Genomic DNA, 24,090 nt, shown 5'->3' on the forward strand with positions numbered 1-24,090 from the left:
GACACAGCCCCTGCTCTCAGGAACATGGGGACAATCAGCTTGCCCCCCAAATCAACTCCTAGTAAGAGATGCAATGGGGTTTTTGCTTTTTTTGGAACAGATTTTCCAATAGGAAGGTAGGGATAGAGAGAGCTAAGTAGCCTTTTAGGGGCCAAATACTTGGAGGAGGGCCAGTGGCAGCCCTTTCCTTATCAGCAGGTGTCAGGTGGGCAGATGGCATGGTGTACATGAAGACCCTGGGGGAGCCTCGGGGTGATGGCCGACAGGCACCGAGCACGGCAATTGGGGTCCGAGTGGGTGTGGCCCTAGCTCGTCCCAAGCTGCATCAGCAGAGCCCACCTTGCACACCCCTCTCCACCCGGGCGTGGCTTCCCTATAAGCTGGGTGGCTTTTTCTGTGGGCAAGGCTGGTGACGGCTAAGAGTGACCCATGTCCCGTCTGCTGGCAACAGAAAGGCCACACCTGGCAGCACCACCGGAAACCACAGAGGCTGAGGGGCTCGTGCGGGGCTAGGCTCTGTGGGGCTGGAGCCCTCCCTGCCCCCGGGCTTGGCACGGCTGGTGTCCCCTCTGCCGTTCGTCCCAAACCAGACGGCCCCATGCTCAGCGGGGCGACTGCCTGTGGGCAAGTGGGCGGCCTGGGCTGTCCCCAGCAGTGCCCACTACCCTCAGGGAGGCCTCCTGGACACCCACCTCTCCATACCACCTGCTGCTTCTTCCAGCTCCAATGCCCACCCTCAGCCCCAACCCAGTGGCTCCGGGGATGCTCCCAGAGGCTCTGATCACGGTGTTTCTTTCTACTGCAGCCATCACCACTGACACAAGTCGTCTCGGGGAACTTTAATGAAAGTGGCAGCTGTCCTTTCCCCTGTGGTGGTACAGACACGGCCGAGCTCAAACTCAGACATGTGGCTGCGGAGAGACTGCCTGCCACCTGCAGCCCGAGGCTGGGCTGCCCTCTGCTCAGGCTCCAGACCCAGACCTAGGGCCCAGACGGCAAGGCATCACTTCTCGTTGCCAAGTCCAGCGGCTGAGCCTTGTGGAAGGTCACGTCTGGCCTCCAGGTAATCACCTGCCCACCGGCTTTGCCGACCCTCAGGCCTGAGTGTCAGACGGACGACAGGGGCGCCCAGCGACCCAAAGCGACCACCACCACTGAGGCTCGGCAAAGGAGTGCTTTGACAGCTGAACAAGAAAGAGTGGTCGTTCCATCACTAAACACCACGTATCCTACATAAATAAAAAGCAAATAGACGAAGGAGATGGGGGGAGGGAACGAAAATTGGCACAGACACTGAGAGATTGCTTTCCAGTTTCAATGCGACAGACGCAAATCATGAGACTCCAGGGAAAAAGAAACCGGGGCCAGGTCTAGCTTTTCTAAGTAAAGTGTGTTCCCCCTGCAGGGCCAGACGGGGATGGGAAGCCAGGCCAGAAGAGGCCAGGGACTGGAGGCCCGGGAAACCCATGGATCCCAGAGACGTGCAAAGCACAGAAGACCCTGCTCCCCGCCCTCATCCCCCAGGAGAGCAGCACTGCTTTAAAACTGTGGGTCTGCTCTCCTCACAAGAAAAAAGTACAACTAAATAAATACAGTATGCAGACTTAAGACCTTCGAGTGACTTCTTTTTCTGTCCCTGGCTCCGCAGGTCCGTGAGCAGAGGGTAGAGTTGGGGGGGCACGTGGCCCCCTGTGTGCCGTGACCTCGGGCAGGAGCAGCCCGCTGACACACCAGCTGAGCCTTCCCACCCCGCCAGGGACATGGGAAGGGTCTTGGACAGTGCTACCTGTTACTGGTCTAATCGCGTGACAAGCAAACGCCTTTTCCTGAGTGATGCCACCGCTTCCCTCCTCCGGTTCAGCTACATCCTCTCTTCCTGCAAGTCCAGCATGGAAGTTTCTTCTCTCCTCGCCCTCATCCCTTTTTTGAAAAAAGTGATGCAATTCTTCACAGACTTGTTTCTTCAAAATACTTAGTGGTTTCCCCAGTTCTCTTTCCTCTAAGTCAGATGGTCAGGAGGGTTACCAGGCGCATGCTGGCTTCCGCACAGGTGTGTGGAGCGTGGGGGGCTCTGTCCTTCCACCTGCTTCGGGATGGGAGCCCCTACCCTCGGCCCAGCCTGTTCCTAATTCCCCCCCAACCCCAATTCCAGATGCTCAGGAGACTTCAGAAGTGGCTCCTGCTGGAAACAGAGCTGGCGCTTAGAGGAAGACGAGATGCCGCTGGGACATAGATTGTCCACAGAGTACATTCTAATATCTTATTAGGAATCTGAATCTGTTAGGAAAAAAATTAGAAACTATGTATAAAACTTAAAAATATTCAAGTATCAAAAGGCTATTCAGATCAAAGTTTAAAACAAGCTGTCGGTAAGCTGCCGCCGCCCAGAGGAAAACTTTACAAAAGTTTGCTGAGTGTGTGTAGCAAAGAGTGAGGAATGAAGCGATCTTGGGGGGGGGGGGGCGGGACACGATTAGGGGAAGGGAGATTTGGGGGTAGATGGGCCACAGGCCGGAGGAGGCCAGAGATCAAGGCCTTTCTGAGCTGATGAGGAGAGTGCGTGCCCGGTGGGGTAGTCGGGATGGTGAACAGGATCACTCTCCCTAGACAACCAGCCATAAAGTGCGCAGCCTGGGCCTCCCTCCCCTGGTGTCCGGTCCTGGACATTACGCAGCTCCGCAGGGAGCTGCCTTCCGAGGGGCACGTGATCAGCAAAAACAAAGCAACAGGATAGAACAGGAAGAAGACCCATTTCTGCACAAATCCTTCTAGAAAGAAAGAAGAAAGGAGGTGAAAGGGGTCAAGCGCTACACAGTGTAGATTTAGCTTTTCAAACCTGTTACAAACAGGAGTCCAATTTCTAAGTCTGGGAAATCGAAACGCCCCCACCCACGCTGGACAGGGCCTGGCCCCTGGGCACGAAGCAGCAGCAGTATTTATTCAAGACACGATACCAAGGGAATCTGCTCCTGTTCCCTTCTCCCTGGAGAGGGTGCATCTCGACAGGTGATCCAGTAGAAATCTTTAAACTCTCATAAGTTAAATGCGTAAATACCACTCCCTTTGCCTGGTCCCGCCCAGGCCCGTGACCGGAGACACGAGGGCTGGCTTGGGGCGCCCTCTGGTGGCGGCGTAGAAAATCACAGTCTGAGGCCAGCCCAGAGTTCCCAGGCCCCACCGAAGGTGGGCCTGGAACTGCCCAGGCCACTTGGCCTTTTGCCTTGGGTAGTTGTCTCTTGGCAGCAACCTGGCCCTGGGGGGTGGCCTAATGACTCCTCTAGAAGGTTGGGTTCCTGCTCTGTGGATAGCCCGTTTCCCTCGGAGGTTCCCAGGCCGTTCTGCCGCCATTTTGGAGGTGGAGTTGGGCCTTTAGACTTCGGTGGAGAAGAGGATGCTCTGTCTCTTGCTGTCTGGGGCAGGAATGGCCTCCAGTTGCAGGAAGTACAGCAGCACCTGGACCTGCCGGGCAGAGCAGGAGGGGACAGCGGCTCAGAGAAGAGGCCTTTCCAGCAGAGCCCCGAGGGCCCTGCTGGTGACACAAGCCTCTCATAGCAAGAGATCTGGTTGCCCCTGGAGGACGGCCAGGTGGGGCGGGCCCTGAGAAACCCCACAAAGGTACAGAGGAGAAAGCGGTGGCCTGGGTCCTCCCCACTCCTCCCTGCCTCGTGGCCCTGGACAAGTCCCTCTCTAAACCTTGGACACCCACCCTGCACAACTCGGTGGGAACCACCGGCAGGACGCAGGGAGGGGTAGACAGAGGCCACCTGCGTAAGGCCGGGTGGCAAGGGCCATCGTACCTGGGACATGACCTCCAGGGACCAGCTGTCGGTCATGGAGATGGGTTGGCTGGGGTTGGGGGGGAGCTTGCTCTCCTTGTCCGAGGGCCGGAGCAGCGTGGGGCCGAACACCGTGGCGAGGTTGTGCAGGGACATCTTGTTCACTGTCTCCTTTTCTGCCACCCTGCGGAGGGCCGAGGCAGAAGAGCGGGTGCTGCTGTGACACCACCTTGAGGATGGACGTGGGCAGGGACCCAGGCCACCCCGGGAGGAAGGGCTCAGCCCCAGCTGTGCAGAAAGCAGACCCCACCCTGGCTCTTCCGGGTCAGAGGGGCCCGGGACGAAGAGTGCTCAAGGCCACCAGGTGGAGGGGCCGGTTCTGGGATGGATGGGGGGCGGTGGTGGTGGTGATCTGAGCACACCACTCGCCGTGGCAGAGCGGGATGGGGGTGGCAGTGGCTCTGGTACCCAGAGGGGACAACCACAGACCGGGGCAGGTGTAGAGAGAAGGCCCTGGGTGCCGGGGAGTCTGACACCGGGGAGACAGTGGAGCACGGAGGACCCCCCCCCATTGCTGCCTTTGGGGGTCCCGGAGCCCTGAGCCTCCACATAGGAGCTGGGGTTACCTTTTCAGGTGGTCCAGAAGGAAGAGGAATGTCAGGAGGTTGGCCTCCGGGAGTGACAGCAGCAGGTTAAGCATGCAGCTCTCCTTTGCCACGGGGTCTGAGAGAGCTGCAGGGGGCGCGGAGCGGTTACTTCTCGGGGTCACAAGCATGGGCTGGAGGCCTCTCCCAGGGCCCGTGTTGGAGGACACAGGACAGCCCAGGGCCGTCACCGTCCTACCTCACAGCACTGGCCCCCACTGAGGATGCTGTAGTGGGAGCTGGGGTGGGGAGCTAGCCACCCTGGACGCCTTTTCTGAATCTCAAAGGGGTCAACAGCACCAAAGGGACCAGCGGCAGGAGGCGCCGGGCACAGCTGCCCTCCTGGCACACTCGGCCGTTCCCGCCTCCAGTTCGGAAGAGCCCAAGGCAGGGGAAGCCAGGAGGAAGCAGGAAGAGTGACAAGCAGGAGGGCCGTGAGGCCCCCAGGTCCCCTCATCACATCACCCTGTGCACCCAGGGGGCCAGGTCCTCTGTTGAACGGCCCTGGAGGGGGCCCATGCACCAGCGCCCCCCACCCTCCAGGTGGACTGGGGGTCAGGTCGGGCTTGAAGCCCTGCTTGACGGGGCCAGGACCTGGGGTAGATGAGGAGGACAGTGGCCTCCAGGACCCCGCACCCAGCCGTGTCCACAGCAGCGGCAGCTGCTGCAGCCTCTCGGGCGACGTGGAGGGACCGGGACAGCGGGCAGTCCGCTGAGGATGGGCAGAGGCCTCTCGGGACCGGCTTGGTTCTCGGTCCTCCGCCACACGCAGGGTTTGGGCTGAAACTCGGGCTCCCTCACCTCGCCCCTGACCCCCCTCACTCACCGATGCCCTCGGCGAAGTTGGGGTAGAACTCGTCGGTAAAGAGGGGCTCAGGCAGCTCTCGGAAGTAGAGCTTCAGCGTCCCGGCAATGGCGTTCACGTCCATCTCGCTCATCATCACCGACACATCCTTGTTGTCTGGAGAGAGCACAGACGTAGAACAAGGCCCACAGTGGACCCCAAGTCGCTTCTACCCTCTGAGCCACAGGCCGGGCCCATGCTGGCCACCCAAAGGGAGCTGTAACTGTGGCTGGGCCCACACGTCCAGGGCTCCAGGCCAGGCCGAAGTCCCGGCTCTGCCCTCTTCCACTTCCAGGACCCTCTGGGGTCTCGTGTCCTTATCTGGCAATTGGGGCTGTTCCACCGGCTTCTCTGCAGCCAGATGCACTGACCCCTGGGCTTCGGTTGGCACCTCTTTTCCACTCCCGGCCGGGGGCAAGCAGGAGGAGCCCTGGTGCAAGATGGGGCCGCCCCCACGGAAGCCCCTGGTCCAGCTCCACAAGAGCCATGCCCGTGTGGTCAGGACGGGTTAAGAACTGGCTTGTGCAGAACCTCCTCCCACAGTGCCATTTCCTTCTCGTTGTAACATAAACGGGCATGCCGGGATCTCGGCTTGGGCACTGTGCCCACACCACCATCCCGCACTGCCCAGCCTGACACTCACTGACGTCAAAAGCCGCCTTCAGTGCCTGGATGTCGGTGGCCACTCCGGACACGCGGTAGATGCCCACTTCCTCCATGCCCCGGCGTTCGATCTCCTCCACGCACTGGCGCACGATGTAGGGCACCTTGGAACGCTCCCTCCTGCAGGGGAGGGGATGCCCTCAGTGCCTGGCAGCCCTGGCTCGGGCTGCAGTGGGGCTGATCCCCGCACCTCTCTGCACACCTGCAGCACCCAGGTTTGGGCACACCCAGAGCCTTCTGTGTGTTGTCTCTCTGTTCTGAGATCTCACGATTATCACTGCTTATATCTTATCGGGGCCTTTCCAACAGCCCCAGATGGCTGGACACCCTACAAGTCACACACGACCTCTGAGGGACCGTCAGGAGGCTTTTCTAACTGAGGTCAGCCACTGGAAGTCAGTTAAAAGATCCCAGCCCTGGGTTAACAGGTGACTGCAAGGGTCCTGGAAAGCGGTCTGGTCTCCGAGTCGGGTCAGGGGACCCGGTCTCAGCCCTGCCCCCTACCTGCTGTGCGAGAGGAAAATCCTGACCCCTTCAGGCCTGGGGCAGAGGTGAGCCCTAAGCCCGGCAGGCAGCCGGGCCAGAGGACCAGCTCCATGGGGCTGCCTCACGCCAGTGCTCAGACTCCTGTGATTCTAACACTTTTCTCTTCCACGTCTTAACAACGGACAATTCCAGTAGCTCCAGGCAGGACACCAGGGTAAGAGCACTTCAAACACAGGAGACTTGCCGTCTGGAGGGTCAGCTTCAGTCTAGGTTAGTGACTGCATATGCGGGAGCCCGGCAAAGCTCTGTCCCTAGACAGTCTCACAAGCAGTGCTTCTCTGGGGCACCTGCTGACAGTGCTCTCTGCTCCCGCCCTGAGCCACCCGGAGGTGCTGGGGGGGACGACTGGGGTGCAGCCGGGAGCAGGGAGCAGTGTTTGGACACAAAAGGTGTCCAGGGAGCGTCTGACGCAGGTCCCTGCCTGACGACCAGCGAGGTCAGGGCCCGGCCAGATTCCAAATCGGGGAAGCGAATGGATTCTGGCAGGAGGCGGCCTGTGTCCCTGAGAACTGCCCTCAAACCTACACACAAGCTTCTCCTGGCAACGGACCCGTGACAAAGGGGCAGCGTTTCCATCATTGAACAGGAGGCCTGATCGTGACAAATTCCGAGGGAGGGAAGAAAACCCTGCCGAGCGCAGCTCCGCGGGCAGCACAGGAAGCGGGTGGGACGCCTCTGAGCTTACGGGGACACCTTTCATGGTAAACATGGAGCACAGTGCTCCGAGGGCCTGGGAGGCATCCCCGTGCAGTGACTGTGCACAGAGTAGGAGACCCACACCTGCTCTTTCCTCCAGAAACACCTGGGGAGGGGGTGCCCTTGGTCCTTAGGGACCAGAGACGCATGAGCCCCAACCCCTCACCACTCACTTGGTGACCACGGCGATCTTGACTCCGAAGACGCCCGTCTGTTTTCGGGAAGGCATCCTTTTCAAGCTGAACTCTCTGCTGGTGAACTTGACTGACAGCTTCACTTCAATCTGCAGGTGGAGGGGGCATGACCCTCTCACCCTCCTGGTCCTCACAGCCTGTGTTTCCAGGGGCCCCGGGATCTCAGCAATTCTATCCACCCCCCACCCCGGGTGAGCAGGGTAAGGTCCAGGTGTGGGGTGGCCCCTAGTCCAACTCAGCAAGAGCCAGGAATGGTCAGGGTGATCTAAGGACCAGCTTCTGCAGAACCTCCCCCAACGACCCCATTGCTTCTCTTTCTTATATAATTCTAACAACAATAACAAAACACTAGAGAATAATATAACAAAAAGATGAATTATCTATCAAATGGTAACATTTTGTCCTACATGCCCAGACTTTTTGTGGTGTGTGGTAGTAGTTTTTCTTTTTAAGGTCTAAATCCTTCTGGGGCAGAGTGGCATGGACATATATACACTACCAAACGTAAAATAGATAGCTAGTGGGAAGCAGCCGCACAGCACAGGGAGATCAGCTCGGTGCTTTGTGACCACCTAGAGGGGTGGGATAGGGAGGGTGGGAGGGAGGGAGACGCAAGAGGGAAGAGATATGGGGACATATGTGTATGTATAACTGATTCACTTTGTTATAAAGCAGAAACTAACACACCATTGTAAAGCAATTATACTCCAATAAAGATGTTAAAAAAAAAAATCCTTCTGGGGAACTGAAGGCTAATCAGTGGTCTTAGTTTCTACGGGCAGACCCCAGGGTCAAGGCCCTGTCTGTCCCCATGATGCCACTGGATTGCCATTTGAGGAGGGATGCTCAGTGCCTGGCGGGTGACTGCACTCCAGCCACCAGGCGGACTCCTGCCTGCACACAGCGATTCTGCCCCACAGTGCCTCTGCCTCCTCCAGCCACATTCCCCCTGAGACACCGGCTCAGGCTCAGCCTCCTTCTGACTGTTTTGGAAGAGACTGGGACCACCCCAGCCTTCGGCAAGAAGCGGGTGCCAACACAGCCCCATGGGTACATACCCCATTCATGGCGATGATGGTCCGCTGCCAGTCTCTGTCCTGCAGGGCCTGGGGGTCCAGCTGAAAGCAAGGGGCCATGATTATCAGATGCCCTGGGGTCTGTGCAGAGGCCTGGCCGGGCAGCGGCCCAAGCCTGCTACTTCTCCATGTCTAAGTCGAATCGGAGCCAGACCTTGGCCAGCACCGCTATCCAGAGACCAAGAGGGGTCCTGAGAGAGGAGAGGACCTGCTAGAAGCCCCCGGCACCTCAGAGCCCTCCTGCCCCCAGACCTTTGCTGCCTGTAGCCCAGGCTTGCCCCCGGGATGAGTCAGCAACAGCTCGGGGACTGTACCCTGCTCCTCCGGTGCCTTCCCAATGGGAGCTACCATCAGTGCTGGCAGCCCTGCCGTCCTGCTCCCTGCCCCCACCTCCGGCATCAGAGGTGCTTCACGTGGCTCGGAGGAGGCTGAACAGTTGATTTAGACACTTTGGGAAGCCCGATTTCAAAAGCATCTTCCTGGGGGTGTGTCATCCAAGAGCTGGGGACACTGCCCCGAGCTCTGGCTGTGGGAGCCTGTGCAGGCGGGGTCTCCAGTCCAGGCTGGGCCCATGGCTCAGAGTCAGGCCCAGAAGGACCCGGAGCCCAGCTCCAAATCATGCCACTGGCGAGGGGGCTGGACAAAGGCTCCCTGCAGCCCCTCTCGCTTCTATCCCATAGAGCGCTGTCTGAGCGCCGGTCCTCGGCACCCTGCTGTTTAGTGTCACCTGACTGTGCTGCTGTAAGATGCCCTGACCTTCCTGGTCAGGCTGCGTGTCCCCTGTCCACAAGGGCTCCATTTCCCCTGTTCTGGGGAGCGCATGTTCTATACCAGCGGGTTGGGCTGGACGAATAAGCACCTGGGAGCTCTTGTTAAAGAAATACCTCCCCAGTCTCCGCAGAACTGACAGCAGCACAACCAAAACCTGCCCAGGTGATTCTGGTATGAAGCGAGGTCAGGGAGCCACCACATAACCTGGCACTCCTTGCACAGTGCCCCGGGATTTCATCGCTTGCTTTGGGTGATGGTTCATTTCTGCTACTAGAAAGTTGCTTAAGAGCAGGACCACACTTCATGAGTGCTGCACACGCGTGCACCCCACCCCAACACATGGCGGTACTGCGCACAGCGTGCTCAGGACAGCCATCGCCTGTTTATCCACTACAAGGGACCCGAGAGGAGACAGCCACCTGGGCCGTGTGCAGGAGACGCAGCTGGAAAGCGAGGCCCCGAAGCCCTACCTCTCAGGTGTGTGCACCCAGGCCCTCCCCCTGCCCCCGCTCGGCACAGAGGTCATCACAGGTACTCCTGGGGGTGAGCCTTCCTCACCTCCCCTCTAGATCCTACTGGGTACCATTCGCAAGGATCTGAAATGCATGGACAGACTGACACAGACAAACAGAGGGAGGCAGAGCATCTCCCTCCTGGGCCGTGTGGTGACAGGTTCTCCTCCTCTTCCAGGAGGGTCTCGGGGGCCACACTCCTGGACTGTGGGGACCCCACCCTGAGGGGCAGGTCTGTGAGCAGAGAGCAGTCACAGAACACTCCCACATGGTGCTTCCCGACACCCAGCTGGGGTCACACCTCCTCTGGGGGAGGGTGCGTGCAGGGGGGTGACACCAGGGCCCTCACAGCTCTGGGGCCAGTGGAGCTCCCAGCTCTCAACCAGACCAGGTGTGGCGGGAGGGAAGGACGCGCACTGCTGGTCCCTCACCCCCAGCTCCCATGTCCTGGCCGCCCAGGAAGGAAGGGGGCAGGCATGGTTCTTCCTACTCCCAAAGAAAGGGACGGTTTCCCTCCACATCTGGCAGTTGTAAATAGGGAGACACGGCAGCAGAAAGATACCTTTCCTTTCCCTCCAAAGAACGGTAATCACTAAGCCCCTCTCCCCTCTCCTCTTCCCAGGACAGAGACTGGCACACACAGCCCAGCCCCAGCCAACCAGGAGAGGGACAGGGAGGGGAACAGAGCCCGACACCGGGCGGCAGGGACCCTGCCTGGCACCACCCACCCCGGAATCCCCGGCCCACCCGCAGGCCCACCTTGCTCTTGCACACGAGGCTTCGGATGTGTGTCCACAGGGCGGTGCCGCAAGCACATAGGTGCTTTTCGACAGAGGCCACCCGTCTCCGGCCTGCCCGGCTGGGGTGGAGGTACCGCAGGAAGCCCTGCAGGGCGGCTGCACATGGTGTCTCTCGCATCCTCAGCTCTGCTGCTCGAGGGGCTGGCAGCAGGGCGGGGGTGTGATGGACAGAAGCGCAATGGACAGGAGCGTGGCAGGGCAGGAGCGCGATGGGCAGCAGTGTGGCGAGCTCCCGGCCTCCTCTGCCTTTTGACCAGGCTTCTCGGGAAGCCCCGCCCCTGCAGTCTAGCCAAGGTAAAAGTTTCCCATCACCCCTGAGTTCTACTTTTTGTTTGTATGGGAAAAACACCCCCACCAGCAGCCTATTGGTTTTGGGAATTCCGATGCGTCACTATTTTCTCCAAAGCCCAGAAAAGCCAAGCTTCCTTCTCAAGTGGCTGGTTTCCTGTCGGTGACTTTGGAGGCGCTGAGTAACCCGTGTCTGCCCGGCTAGTCTGCCTCAGGGCAGATGCGCTCAGGGGACACACCCCCCACCTCCCCGCAGCCAGTGACCCCATCACGGCAGGCACTGCCGGGGCTGGACTCAGGTGGGAGAACATCCCACAGCCCCCAGAGCACAGCCGATTGGCCCAGTGACAAGGGGGTTTGGTGCCACCATCCACCCCCAGCACCGACGTCCAGCCCTACCTCCACCGGGCCCCAGAGGCTGGGGCGCGCACTAGCCCCCAGAGTGCAGACCTGGGCCACGGCGCTTCCCCGGGCAGCTCCAGTGGGAAGACGGTCCCGAGGCTGGCTCGGCTCCAACAAACACAGCATGCTGAGCAAAGTGGAAGCAGCATGAGAATAACACAACGGTGAGGCCGTGCCTCGGTTCCGTCCAGCCCCAAACAACACTCAAGGCTGGCGCGCTCTGTCCTGGGCTATTGAAAGCACAGGAAAGTAAACAAGTGGGGACCATGGAGGGGAGAGGGCCGGAAAACGGCAGTCGAGGGAAAACCCAGGGCCGCTGTCGGGATCTCAGCACAGAATGCGCCAACTGCTCAGAGACAGGGCCTGGGTGGGCACAGGGCCTGCTCACGCCTGTCTTCCCAGGAGGAAGGTCCAGGTCCCCGTTTCTCTCTCCTAGGGCTGGGCAAGGGGGGCCTCCGAGAAACAAATGTGGGCGGTAAGCCTGGTGGACGGCTGTCCCAAGGTCTGCCTGGAAGATGGTCCTTTGTGACCAGCCAGGGAGGCGGTGAGGATGGGGCAGGCGCTGAGGACCAGGCACTGCCCTGCCTGCTCTGTAGCAGACACGGTCAAACGGGTCACCGACGGACAACCCCGGGGCATCTTCTCACCCACCCCAGCTTGGGCGGTGGCAGGACCGAACTGTCCAAAATGGAAATGCTGCTCCCTCCTCACTAGCCTCATTGGAGACTGTAGTTTCCTCCGGGAAACTGTCAACATCCAGGATGGTCCAGCGGGGCCTCCCCAGCCCTCCCGACTGAGCCCCACGTGTCTGCACTGTAACCCACTCCCTGGAGTGGTCCCTAAGAGGGGACCAGAGACTCCCCCCAGGAGGGGAATCTGCTCTCCCGCTTCTCCTCTCACTCGTCTATTCTTGGGAGCGCTATTCTCTCCATCTTTAACTCCTTCCTGCCCTTCCCTAACCCCAACCAGGCCACAGCATCACCCAAAAAGACAAAGGACAGCGCCAATCAAAAAGACAGATGGTAACAAGGGTCAGGGAGGATGTGGAGAAACAGGAGCCCTCGGACACCACCACGGGGACGTAAGCTGCTGTGGCCTTTCTGGAAAAGCAGGGCAGCTCCTCACAAAGTTAACCTTGGCTGCCTGACCTGGCAATTCCCCTCATGGGTCTCCACACAGGAAGGAGGAAAACGTCTGTTAACACACAGACCGTGCACACATTCGTGGAGCATTAACCGTCACAAGCCCAAGCTGGAGACAACCCAAGTATCCAGCAACTGGCGACCAGATGGATAAACAAAACGTGGTGAGCGGATACACGGATGAGATGTGGTCCAGCCAAAAAAGGAATAAAGTAAACGCTCTATGACGCGGGTGACCCTCAAAAACATTTTGCTAAGTGGAGGAAGCCAGTCAGGAAGACCACGTCATGGAGTATGGTTCTGTTTATAGGAAACACGCAGAATGAGCAAATCTATAGACAAAAAGCGGGTCAGCCCGGGCCTGGGGGTGGGAACAGGGCAAGGGTTTTGGGTGGATGGAAACATTCTCAAACAGGATTGTTGGTTGTACAATGCTGTAAGTTACTGAAGATCATTGACTTACCTACTTTAAAGGGATGCATTGCATGGTATGTCAGTTAACGAAGAAAAGATACTGGGCCCCAAACTGGACCACAAGAGAGCCAAGGAGGGACTGGGTCCCAGCATCACTCTCCCCACGGTGGCAGAGATATGCTTCTTCAGGACAAATCCCAGGGAACCCGTACAAGGATGTGCTCTTGTGGCTTTACATGTTCACAACTTTTACAGTTGAACATCTAAAATCCTCCTCAAATGTTTGTAAAAAACAATCACCACCCATTTTACAACACAGTCTCACCCCATTCATCCCTGACCCCCTACCGCACCTCCATCCCCATGCGCACAAGTGGCCCTGGCACGGTGAACGGCCATGTGGACGGAACGTGGAAGGTCCTGAGATGATCCTGATGGCAGGTGCGACTCGGGGACTTTGTGACAGGATCAGCTGCCCCCTCCCCATCTCCCTCCTGCCCGACGGGTCTCCAGGGCTCTTATCCACACTTTGGCTGGTGTGTATCTCTCCTGCTAGAATGCAAGCGCCCTGAGGACAGGGCCTTCTGTTTCATTCACTGTGGTATCTCTGTGCCCACACATACATGCATATGATACGTAATGTAAACGTGTACATACACAGTGTTGTGCAACCATCCCCAATGTCCATCTCCAGAACCTGCTCACCTTCCCAAACAGAAACGGCCTCATTAAGCAATAACTCTGCCCACCCCCACCCCCACCCCCACAATGGCCTCTATTCTACTTTCTGCCTCCATGAATTTGACCACCCTGGGCACCTCACTCAAGTGGAATCAGCCAGTATTTGTCCTTTTGTGACTGGCTTATTTCCCTGAGCAGAAGGTCCTCAAGGTTCATCCACGTTGTAGTGTGTCAGAACATCCTTCCCTTTTTATGGCTGCATACCATTCCACAGTATGGTGGCGCCACAGTTTGTTTATCTACTCACCAGCAGCTGGTAGATGCTTGGGTTCTTTCCAGTTTGAGGTTGTCATGGGCTGTGCTGCTGAGAACATGTGTGTACAAGTCTTGGTGGTGCCTCCACATCTGGTGATGTTGCCAGGCACTCCCCTGGGCTCCCGGGGCACAATGGCCCAGAACTGGTGGTCGAATGGGGAGACTGACTGAGAGTGGGTATACCTCACAGCTCGGTGATGGCTGGAGTGTGGGTGCCAGGACGCCCCAAAAGGGGCACAGTTGGACCCCCTGGCCCATACCCAGTCCGGGTACAAGCTTCCCGGCTGAAGGAGAAGTCTGGGAAACCGTGTCCCACCCTGAGCCGGCCCAGAGCTGTAGTCTCAAATAAAGTGAGGGTCAAACCAGACACCCGAGGCCCCAGTCTCACCCGTGAGGCTCACATGAGACATAAAACATTAAAAAAAAAAAATCACTTCTGATGCTCCCATCAGAACCTGAGCTGTGAGCTGAGCAAGACACACACAAGAGCAAGGCAAATGGGAGCAGACGAAATTCCAGGATGTGATAGCAAGTTACCCTCTGCGCAGAAGAGACAGGACATTGCACAGGGAAGTGAGGGAAGGAAAACTGAAGGAAGAAATTCACGATAGCGTGAGGCTCCACTTTCCCTGGGCTTTGCTGACCCTGGTGATGCCCCCCGCTCCCTACCCAGGACATGCTGGGGCACATAGAGCGACTCCTCAGACCACGGCGCCCCGTACATCCCCATGAATCTGGCTGCTCTTGGAGCTTAGGATGTGCTCATCTCCACCCAGGGAACCAGCCCCTGAAGCCCCAGACGCAATGACCCTCAGTGAAGGCGTCTGTCCTGACTCCTCTCTCCTCTGACATAACTGCACCATTGAGGCCACTGGCTGCCCCAGGCAGGGCCTGCTCCGCCTCGAGGCCCATCTGCAGCATCCTCCTTTCTGAGCTCTGGACCGTGAAGCCTGGGGGCAGCTGTCTTCTTGTCCTCGGGCTCCCCGGGGCCTGGCGCATGGAGGCCATCGCTCACTAGGGTGGCACAGCGGGCTCCTGGGGTCTGAGGACGGACAGCTCACTGAGCCTCAGATCTGGCTTGAAGAGGGAGCTCACTGGACCCTCTACACCTGCCCGCAACGACCCTGGGGCCACGTCCCCACTGGACAGCCTGTCCCTCTTCCTTCCTGGTCCCTGGCTGGTGCTCTGAGCTAACCAGCTCACCCACCCTGGGTTCTGGAGGGAGAGTCCCCCACCCTCCTCTCGCGGGGGCTCCATCTCTCGGGGAGGGAAGCGGGACCTGGCAACTCACCCAGGACAGTCACCTGAAGAGCAGGGGCCGAAACCTGAGAGTCCAGCCAGTGGTTCCTGAACCCACCACTCACCGACACCAACAGGGGGGTAAAAACACATGGATCCGGAACCCTAACCTGGGGGACTGGGACCTAGCTCCCCAGATGATACTGACACCTCTGGCCCAGGCAGGTGTGTCCGATTTCCATCCCTGGCCCCTTGGGGCCCGCTGACCCCTGGCTGGCTTCCACTTCTACACGGCGCCCCTCGGACACTCTGGGGTGCTGCACCTTCCTCCCCTCATGGGAAGGGCTCTCCACTCAGCTTCCGAGTTAAGGTGTGTACCTGGGGCAGGGAGCACCTGGGGGATGTAGGCATGCGTCGCTCCCCCAACCCCGCAGCAGGACACGCAGGGCCACACACCCCTCGCACATGGCCCGGCTCGGAAGGCACCTGGATTTACTGGGAAAAGCCCCAACGCAGGAAGACTGGGCCCCGGGAGTCATGGACGCCCTCCCCGAGGTGGACCCTCCACAGAAAAAAGGCATCCGTGGGGGAGGGGGAGGGAGAAAGAGGCCTGGCTGGGGTCCCAGGGTGTCGCTGGCATGACCACCCTCCCCTGACTTCCTTCTTTCTTCCTCCTGAGGATCCCGACTCATAAACAAGGTCCCCCCCTGGCCGCCTACAGCCTGAGTCACCAACGTCCCTCCTGCCCCTCTGGGATCCCCCCCGGGGTGATGATGGCTCAAGAGTGGGGTTTCCCACCGTGTCTCCCAGGGAAGCAGAGATGAGGGGGTGGAGCCAAAGCCAGCCTTGTCCGCTAGCAACAGTGACGACAAATAATAATAGTAATAGCAGCAGCTGACACTGAAGGCCCCCACGCACAGCTCCACGCCCCCCACCCATTTACAGGTGAGGAAACGAGTTTGGGCGGACACAGCTATGACTCACCCCAGGTCCCAGGAGGTGCAGTGGGGGTGGGGGACTTGGCAGTCTCTCCTTGACTCAAATCTACAGGCTTCTCAGGGCTGCCTTCCAACTGCAAGCATCCCTCATTTTTCTGTGCTCTGCAGATACTGTGTTTTTACAAACTGAAGGTTTGTGGCAACCCTGCATTGTTAGATGCTGCTCGGCATATTTCAGCGATAAAGTATTTTTTAATTAAGGTACTTACGTTGTTTTTTCAGACATAATGCTATTGCATACTTAGACTTCAGTACAGTGTAAACATAACCTTTATACACACTGGGAGACCAGAAAATTCCCATGACTCGCTTTACTGCAGTATGTCTGAGGTATGCCTGTAGGTCTTATCCCTGGGGCATGTCCTCAAGAGGCCAATTTTAGCAAGAATCCTGCGAAGTCAGTTTAGCAAGAATCCCCCATCCTCGCTCGATATCTAAGCAACCTCGACATCTGACCAAGCTACTCATTCCCCACCGTCCCCTGGTAATGTCTGATCACCTGGGCCTGTCTTTAGCAAGAATCCCATTAGGTCGGCTTAGCCAGAAACCCCCTTGGCCCTGGTGTTATCTTACTACCACCATTACTGATGTTCTCAGTCATTTTCCATCTGCTCCCTGTCCCCCGGGCGGTAAATTCCCACCTTTCCTTGTTTTCAGAGCTGAGCCCCATCTCCCTCCTATTTCGACAGCCCCCTGGAATGAAGTCCGCACTGCTGGTTTAACAAGGCCATGAACGTATTTTTTAACAGAGTCCACCCCTCCCCACCTCCCATCTCACGTCTGGGTCCTACTGGAAGGAGGACTGTCTGAGGAGCTCAAAGCACCATGGATGGGGAAGCGCAGGCTGGGATCAGACATTGGGAGCAGCAGGGACTCGGGGAGACGCCCCTCACCAGCCCCCTAACCTCACCGCTCACGTCTTCCCCAGATGGGGCAGGCACTCACCTGGTACCCCCTGACTGTCGGAGAACACAAGCGTGAGCATAAGGAAATGTTCTGTTTACATCAAGATGTATCAAGGCAGAGGGTTTCCAAAGACGGCTTGACTCAGTAAAGGAGGAAAATGAGTATCAGTTCTTTCCTCTTTTCCTTCCTGAGACCCTCGGTTACCCAGCGGCAGAGCTTAGAGGCCACACTTCAAAGTCCACCACCCCTGGGACCCCAGCCGTGGAGGTTGCAGGTGACTGGCGTCAAAGGTTGGAGGAACCGGAGCCACGAAAAGGAGCCGGGCACCAGCCTGTCAGCTCATCGTAGGCTCTGCAAGGTGCGTGTGGGTGAGGGACGCCGGGGCTGGGGGCAGGTGCAGACACGGAGGGGAGCGGGAGGGAGCAAAGTGAGCCAGCCATCCTCGAGCAGCAGAGGTGACGACTAAGGACCAGAGCGATGACCGGCATGAGGCAGGTGCCTAAACACGGCGGCACTCAAAGGCATCCAGCTCAGGACACTCACGGAACAGCACCATTTGGGGACTGCCTCGCATCCATCGAGAACAAAACGGCCCAGCAGTGAGGCTGGAATCCATGGGATTCCATGTAAAGCCAGGAGGGTGGACAAGATCCATGTGGAGACACAAGGCTGGGTCTCAAGATCACTGCGGGGAGTCAACGCACATGAGCCGCAAGGCAGTAAATATCGGGCAGCACCCACAGGAGCCACCCACGCAGCACCCTGTCTGCCAAGCTCACGCAGGGTGGCCCTGGCGGAGGGAGGGACCTGGCTGGCCACGGGTCCCTGGTTGGGACGCCAGAGGTGGGACGACGGATGAATCCTGGCCTGCCTTTCTGCTTTTCCACCCAGAAGCTCAGCTCTAAACCAAGACCCTAAAACTGGCCCAACTGAACCCTGGGCTGACAGGGAGCAAGGAGGGACCAACCCCTTCTCACCCAGGATCGAAGCCACAGGCAGGTCTCAGGTCCAGGACAGACGCCAAGCGACCCTGGACCAGGAGTCGGCCTTCGTGGACCATCCCCGCCCAAGAGGGGCCACGAGTCCTGCCGCCCTGCTCCCCAACACACACCCCAACCTCAGTGGGCTCACTAGAGTGTCGTCCCGGACTGGTGTCCCCTCACACCCTGGGCCGTCTCCACCTTAGGAGAGCCCAGCCCCAGCTGTCATTGGCTTCCTCTCCCTGTGTCTTTGTCTTGCCGCTGTGGCGCCAGCTGGTGGGTGGGTGAGGGGAGCAGAACAGGGTGATCAGGGGGGCGTTTTTGCTTTCAGACCTGCTCTCAACGTACACGGGTCCCTGGAGAGGCTGAGCCATCAAATTCCCTAACAAGCTTCCAAGGTGGGGAAGCCAGCCAGCTGGAGTGGTGACTCCCAGACTTGCCAACAGAGACAACGAACTACCCAGGGATGAGTCACCCTTTCTCCTGTCATTCCTGCCGTGAGGATCTTCACTTCCTGCCCCGGGGAAGGGAGGCGGGGCTTCCTGTCCTCTGACTGGCACCTGGAATGTCCAACCACTCCCCCGCCAGGAGGCCTCATCCAGGGGTCCCGGGGCACCAGGGGGAGTGGGGAACAGTCAGGGCCCACCTCCAGGGCAGGGCAGGGAGGAACCCGCTTAGCTGGGCCCAGTAAGATGCCCCATAAAGAAAGAGGGTACCGGGCTTTCTCCACGGGGGGCAGGAGCGTGCAGTGAGGCTGCAAGAAGCGCCAGGCAGGTGATGCAGCTCCTGTCGCCAAGCGGTGTGAGAGCTGGGGGTGGGGGGTGCTTCCAGGGCCCGGGGAAAATGGGACTGCGGGCCCGAATGGCTTGGACCTGGGACCCCTCTCCGGTCCTGTACAGACACTCTTGGCCCACCAGGGGCTCCTATGACAACTCCAGGGGGGGCACCTGTGCCCCAGGAGGGATGCAGCTGCACCCCCTGGAATCTGAGTCTAGAAGCCGGAGAGGGGATGTCAGGCAGGTAGACTCAGACTCATGCTTTTCCAAGAAGAGGAAGCTCCTAATTGCCACCTGCAACCCAGGGCACCAACTCAGCGGCCTGCCTGGGGGTCTTCCGGAGGCTGTGGAGGCACGGCAGCCCCACTGGAAAAACAGGTGGATCTGAAATTCCTTTGGGGACAAGACGGGGCATGACAGACGGACAGACAGAGGGGCAGAAAAGGACCCGCGAAGGTGCCAGCCCAGGTCCCCCACGGCGGATGACTCAGAGCCAGGCCTGCCTCACCCCCGTCTCAGGGTCCCTGAGTGTCAAGTGGGGAAGAACACAGAGCTTCTGGAGCTGGGGTGAGTGCGTCCGGGGCCGGGGGACGACTACATGGCGGTGGTGGGGGCAGACAGGACCCTGCAGGGAGCAGAGGGCAACAGCCTCACCTGCACCTGGCCCTTCCCCATGATCCTGTCTGCACTCTCGCCGTCCTCCTTGGTGATCTTGCTTTTGTTGTAACACTTCTCGTAGCACAGTATCCTCAAGGTCTGTGAGCCTTCCAGTTCGATCTCAAACTCCTGTGGCCCCGAGAGAGAAGGAAAGCCCTGAGTTAGTTGGGGGGGCCCCGGCGAGTGGGGGTCAGTGCTGCCAGCTGAAGGGGCCTCTGAACCGTGGCTCCTGCACAGATAGCTCCCGAGCTGCCCCGGGAGGCCCCGCGTCGAGACTCTCCTCACTTCCGTCCCACGATGCAGACCCTCGGAAGCCACTTCCCTGTGAGCATCACACCGTGGCCCCGTCTGGATGCTTGTGGAAGCTCTGAGCGCCTCTCAAACGTAAGCCAAACTCCTTAAGCCAGCATCTCACAGCGTGGTTCCCGCACCACCTACACCAGAAGCTCTGGGGTGCTGGTTACAAACGCAGACACTCTGTGGGCTTTGGGGCATGTGTCCTCGGAGGTTCACCAATTACAAGTGCCCCACTCTGCTGTGTCAATAGTGGGGGTGGGGGGGACAGGGACAGGGGAACATGGAAAAATCGCTGTCCTTTCTGCTCACTTTTGCTGTGGACCTAAAACTGCTCTACAAATAAAGTCTATTTGAAAGGGGAAAAAAAAAAAATCGATCCAGGGAGGTGACCTAGGCGAGAGAGGGACCTGGGAGGAAAGAATTCTCCCGCAGACACTCCAAGGTGTCTACTTTCTCCTCCGTCACGCCTGTGAAACCTTCAGTAAATGCTGCATTTCACACCAGGGCTTTTGCAGGCATGGGTTCTCGCTGGGGAAGCAGCGGGGAGGGGAGAGCAAATACTTCTGAGCCTGAATGGGGGTAGGGAGGGTGTGTATGCCCAGAACCTGTGCGGCCCTGGATAATCCATGCACACACAGCCAGGGTGGCCGCCGGGTGGCCTGATGCTCTGAAGCTCCCCCGACCCCATGCTCGGTCCCTCGAGCCCCCAGGGCTTCCTCACACCAGAACCCTCTGCATAGTATCCAGAGCCCTGCCCTTGTCACCTCTGCTGGGTCACGGCCCTCTCGCTCTCCTCAAAGCCTTCTTCGATGGATCCACCTGGCTGTGATCCCCCCTTGTCACGGAGACACCAGCCCTTTCCGTACGGGCACCCAGAGCTATAGAGCTACAAGGACCAGGTAGTCCGTTGGCTCCCTGTGCCCCAGTCCTATGGAGGAGGCACAGCTAATAATCACAGGAGTGATGCTGAGAAAAGAGACTGGGGTTCCCTCCAGCCCAGCAAGGCCCCACACACAAGCAGAGCCCCAGCTTCCGGACACTGAGAGGGTCACAGAGCCGAACGCTCATCCCAATTTCTGAGGAAAAATGCCATGGAAACCTCCCAAGGAAACACTGAGCAATTAACAAAGGCCTTAGTAACAAGAAGCCCTTCTAAGTTCTTTTTCCAGATGCTTTGTCAGCAAAAAAAGTTTCTTTGTAACTGGGGGGACGGGAGTGGAGAATTCTCAGGAACATGGAGATAAAATCTCTGACGGGAGGGGAGAATTCTCAGGAACATGGAGATAAAATTTCTGATGGGAGTGGAGAATTCTCAGGAACATGGAGATAAAATTTCTGACGGGACTGGAGAATTCTCAGGAACATGGAGATAAAATCTCTGAGGGAGTGGAGAATTCTCAGGAACATGGAGATAAAATCTCCATCTCTTGGCATGCCCGGTCCTCCAGGAGATTCCGGGAATGCTGGCACCGTTGCCTGCGGGGAAGCCCCTGGGGTCACACTCTCTCCCTGGAAGATGTTCCTCCCGATCACCCAGAAGTCAGGCCTCACCTCATTCCAGTTGGGCTCAGCCGTGTCCCTGTAGACACGTGTCTTGGCCTTATTTACAAAGTAGCCAAAGGAATCCACCTCCAGGGTGCAGTACAGACCTGCAGGAGAGCGACACAGAGGATGACCATGCTTTCCCTTATTACCAGTGTTTTCTATAAAAGCAGGTGTTATTTTCTAAATCATAAAAAACAGTCTTGGTTTTATTTTTGTCTTGTTTTTTTTTTTGGCCGCACAGCGTGGCATGCGGGATCTTAGTTCCCCGGCCAGGGATCGAACCTGTGCCCCCTGCAGTGGAAGTGCGGACTCTCACCCACTGGACTGCCAGGGAAGTCCTTGGTTTTCTTTTTAAAACAAGACACCAAACTGGTGGCCGGCAAGGTTAGCAGCCCCTCACAACAGTGCGCAGAGAACCGGCACCTCTCAGAACATTCGCTCCCCCGCTCACTGACAGCAGCTCGGTGCTGGGAGAAAAGTGGGTGCAGGGCGTGGCGTCCATCAGTGTACTAATAAAGTTAGTACAGGGTAAAATGAAAAAGTATTTGTATTCAGACTTATTCACCTCTAGTTGGTGAGACAATTTATTCAATAGATATTGTGTTCCATTCTTTCTTATTAAAAAATGTCTTTACTGAGGTATGAATTGTACACCTTAAAGTTTATCCACTTTAAGTGACCGATTCAATGCTTTTGGTAAGTTTACAGAGTGGTGTAATCACTACCACTATCCAATTGTAGCACGTTTCCATCACCCCTGAAAGATCTCTTATGCCCATTTCTCCCATTCAACCACAAATCTGTAAATGTGTTTATGTCTATCTGAATCTCTTGCTCATTTTTTAAAAACTGGGTTGTCTCAAGCATTGCGTTATAAGAGTTCTCTACATGTTCTGGATACAAGGCCCTGATCATATATACACAGTTTGTAAATATCTTCTATCCTGTGGCTCGTCAGGGGTTTCTTGTTTGGTTTTGTAGCAACAGTGGGAAGGTCAGCAGAACGGTGCCTGCCCTGTGTCCTCCTCCGAGGGACCCTGAGAACTTGGTGCCAGGCTGACAGGTGAGCGTCTGCTGTACCTGGGCTGAAATGTGACCAGCCCTCACCACTCTGACAGCTCAAGTGGCTGGGAGAGGTGCCCCCAGGGGGAAGTATTAAAAGGGTATCCCTCTGGCTCATCAGAGCGGCAGAATCTCCTCTGCTGACCAGGGTCAGGGTGCCGGCCCTCAGCCTCCTGGCTTCCTGGCAACCTAGGCAGCGTTTTCGGTCTATAGCAAACCGCAGCCCCTGCAATTGCAGGACTCGCCTGCAGGGGGCAGCTCCCCAGCTCGCAGGGTCTGAGCCAGGCGCTGGCAACAGCAGGGTCCACCCCAGGGAAAGCAACTCCACACCCAGTGGGCGTCAGCCAGCACCGCATTTCCCGGCGGTCAGCTGCTTCTCTGGTCCCCGCACCCTTCGGCTCAGTGTCCGGCCACCTTCCTCCCCAACCCAGCCGCTTACTAGAACTCTGCTTAAAGCCAGTGGCGGAGTGGACGATGACATTCAGGAAGCCGTAGAGCCCGGGAGATTCATCATCTGTGCGAGAGACCAGAGAGGTGAGCGTCCGTCCTCCTGGGAGAAGCAGGCAGGTGACAGGTTCTGCTTCAAGGTGACCCTCATGAGGGCCCCATGTGACTGTCACTTGCTTAGCAAGGGACAAGGTAATGTCAGGAGCAGAAACACACCCATCGTGGCCTCTGTCTCGGGGACCTTAGGATCTAGTTGGGTTCACAACATGGGCAAACCAGGGACCGAGAAGAGACGTGACAGGTTCTCAGGACAGGAGAGGGTCGGGGAGCATGCCACGTGGATGGGGTGTGTGTGCCTGAGTGTGCAAAGCATACCCCTGTGTGTGGCTGCATGTGCACCAGTGTATGTAACAGTGAACGCAAGATGCAGCACAACCACAGGTGGGGGCGGGCGGCACCAGGCTGAGGGGCGGGCGGGGGATGGGGAGCGGGGCCCAGAGCACAGAGGGTCTGAGGAGTGGCTCGGGACTTGGGGCCAAGCCATCGGTCTTCTCAACCACCCGGTGGCCGCCGCCTGGGAGCTACCACCCCTAACCCGTCCCGTCCACATCCCGGAGAGGCCGACAGGCCCTCAGCAGCACACCCAGCCTTGACATGGACGTCTCTGGTCCCAGGATGGCACTAACAGCAGAAAGGGACGGTGGCCTGGGGGGCACAGCCCACCTTCTTTGTTGATGGTCAGTGGGATGCTGTGGACGGTCTGAAGCTTGACGCACGAGTTGGTCAGCATCTGCAGCTCCACGGACGTGAGGGAGAAACTCTTGAAACCTAAGATGGGGGCACAGGCGCACCGACTGGTGAGTCTGCCCAGCTCTCGGACTCCCCAGGACCCCCATGGGGTGTTCTCAGACGTACCCCCATTGGGTCCTCAGCACACCCTGGTTAGGAGGACCGCAGGGGCCACCTGCTCCCAGGGAGGAGCCGGTAAGGGGCAGGTGAGGCATGGCCCCGGGGGGCCCAGGCTGGGCTCAGAGGGCTGCAGGAATCTTTGCGCAACGCTCACAAACAGGGCCGCCCACCAACTTGGCACGGCCTCAAGGCAACCGGTTGCGAGGGGGTGGTCTGGGGCACCTTCCTGTGGGGCTCTGTCCCCTGCTCCCCCTTCTCTCCACCAGGTGGGCGAAGGGGATTATTTCTGAGCAGACAACACATGCTGTAAATGGTCTGGGCCCCTGGTTACAACAGGACACCTGGGACAGGAACTCTGGCAGGGTCCCAGGCACTGGCCGTCAGAGTCACCAGGAGCGCCCGCCTGCCCCCGGAGACAGTGGCACTGGGGTCTCAGCACAGGCACGAATGACAACCCTGGAGGGACAGGCGCTCAGGACAGGGCAGAGATGTGCGGAGCCCCCAACCTAC

General features: G+C 58.3%; 1 protein-coding gene across 2 annotated transcripts in view; it reads right to left on the reverse strand.

Annotated features, from left to right (window-relative positions):
* Nucleotides 1-824: 824 nt before the first annotated feature.
* Nucleotides 825-24,090, reverse strand: part of BCR (BCR activator of RhoGEF and GTPase) — a 99,526-nt gene continuing 76,260 nt past the window's right edge. The window contains exons 13-23 of one of the 2 annotated variants that reach the window (XM_030836201.2): nt 23,395-23,499; nt 22,664-22,774; nt 21,169-21,266; nt 19,318-19,449; nt 8,422-8,481; nt 7,343-7,452; nt 5,908-6,047; nt 5,247-5,381; nt 4,403-4,508; nt 3,798-3,960; nt 825-3,459 (exon numbers count right to left, since the gene is read on the reverse strand). In XM_030836201.2, coding sequence (XP_030692061.1) covers nt 3,370-3,459; nt 3,798-3,960; nt 4,403-4,508; nt 5,247-5,381; nt 5,908-6,047; nt 7,343-7,452; nt 8,422-8,481; nt 19,318-19,449; nt 21,169-21,266; nt 22,664-22,774; nt 23,395-23,499 — 1,250 coding nt within the window. In that variant the 3' untranslated portion in view covers nt 825-3,369. The remainder of the gene's footprint in view (nt 3,460-3,797; nt 3,961-4,402; nt 4,509-5,246; nt 5,382-5,907; nt 6,048-7,342; nt 7,453-8,421; nt 8,482-19,317; nt 19,450-21,168; nt 21,267-22,663; nt 22,775-23,394; nt 23,500-24,090) is intronic. The other variant, XM_030836202.2, reaches the window with a different exon arrangement.

The sequence above is a fragment of the Globicephala melas genome, chromosome 13 (genome assembly GCF_963455315.2).
Source record: "Globicephala melas chromosome 13, mGloMel1.2, whole genome shotgun sequence".
Lineage (NCBI taxonomy): Eukaryota > Metazoa > Chordata > Mammalia > Artiodactyla > Delphinidae > Globicephala > Globicephala melas.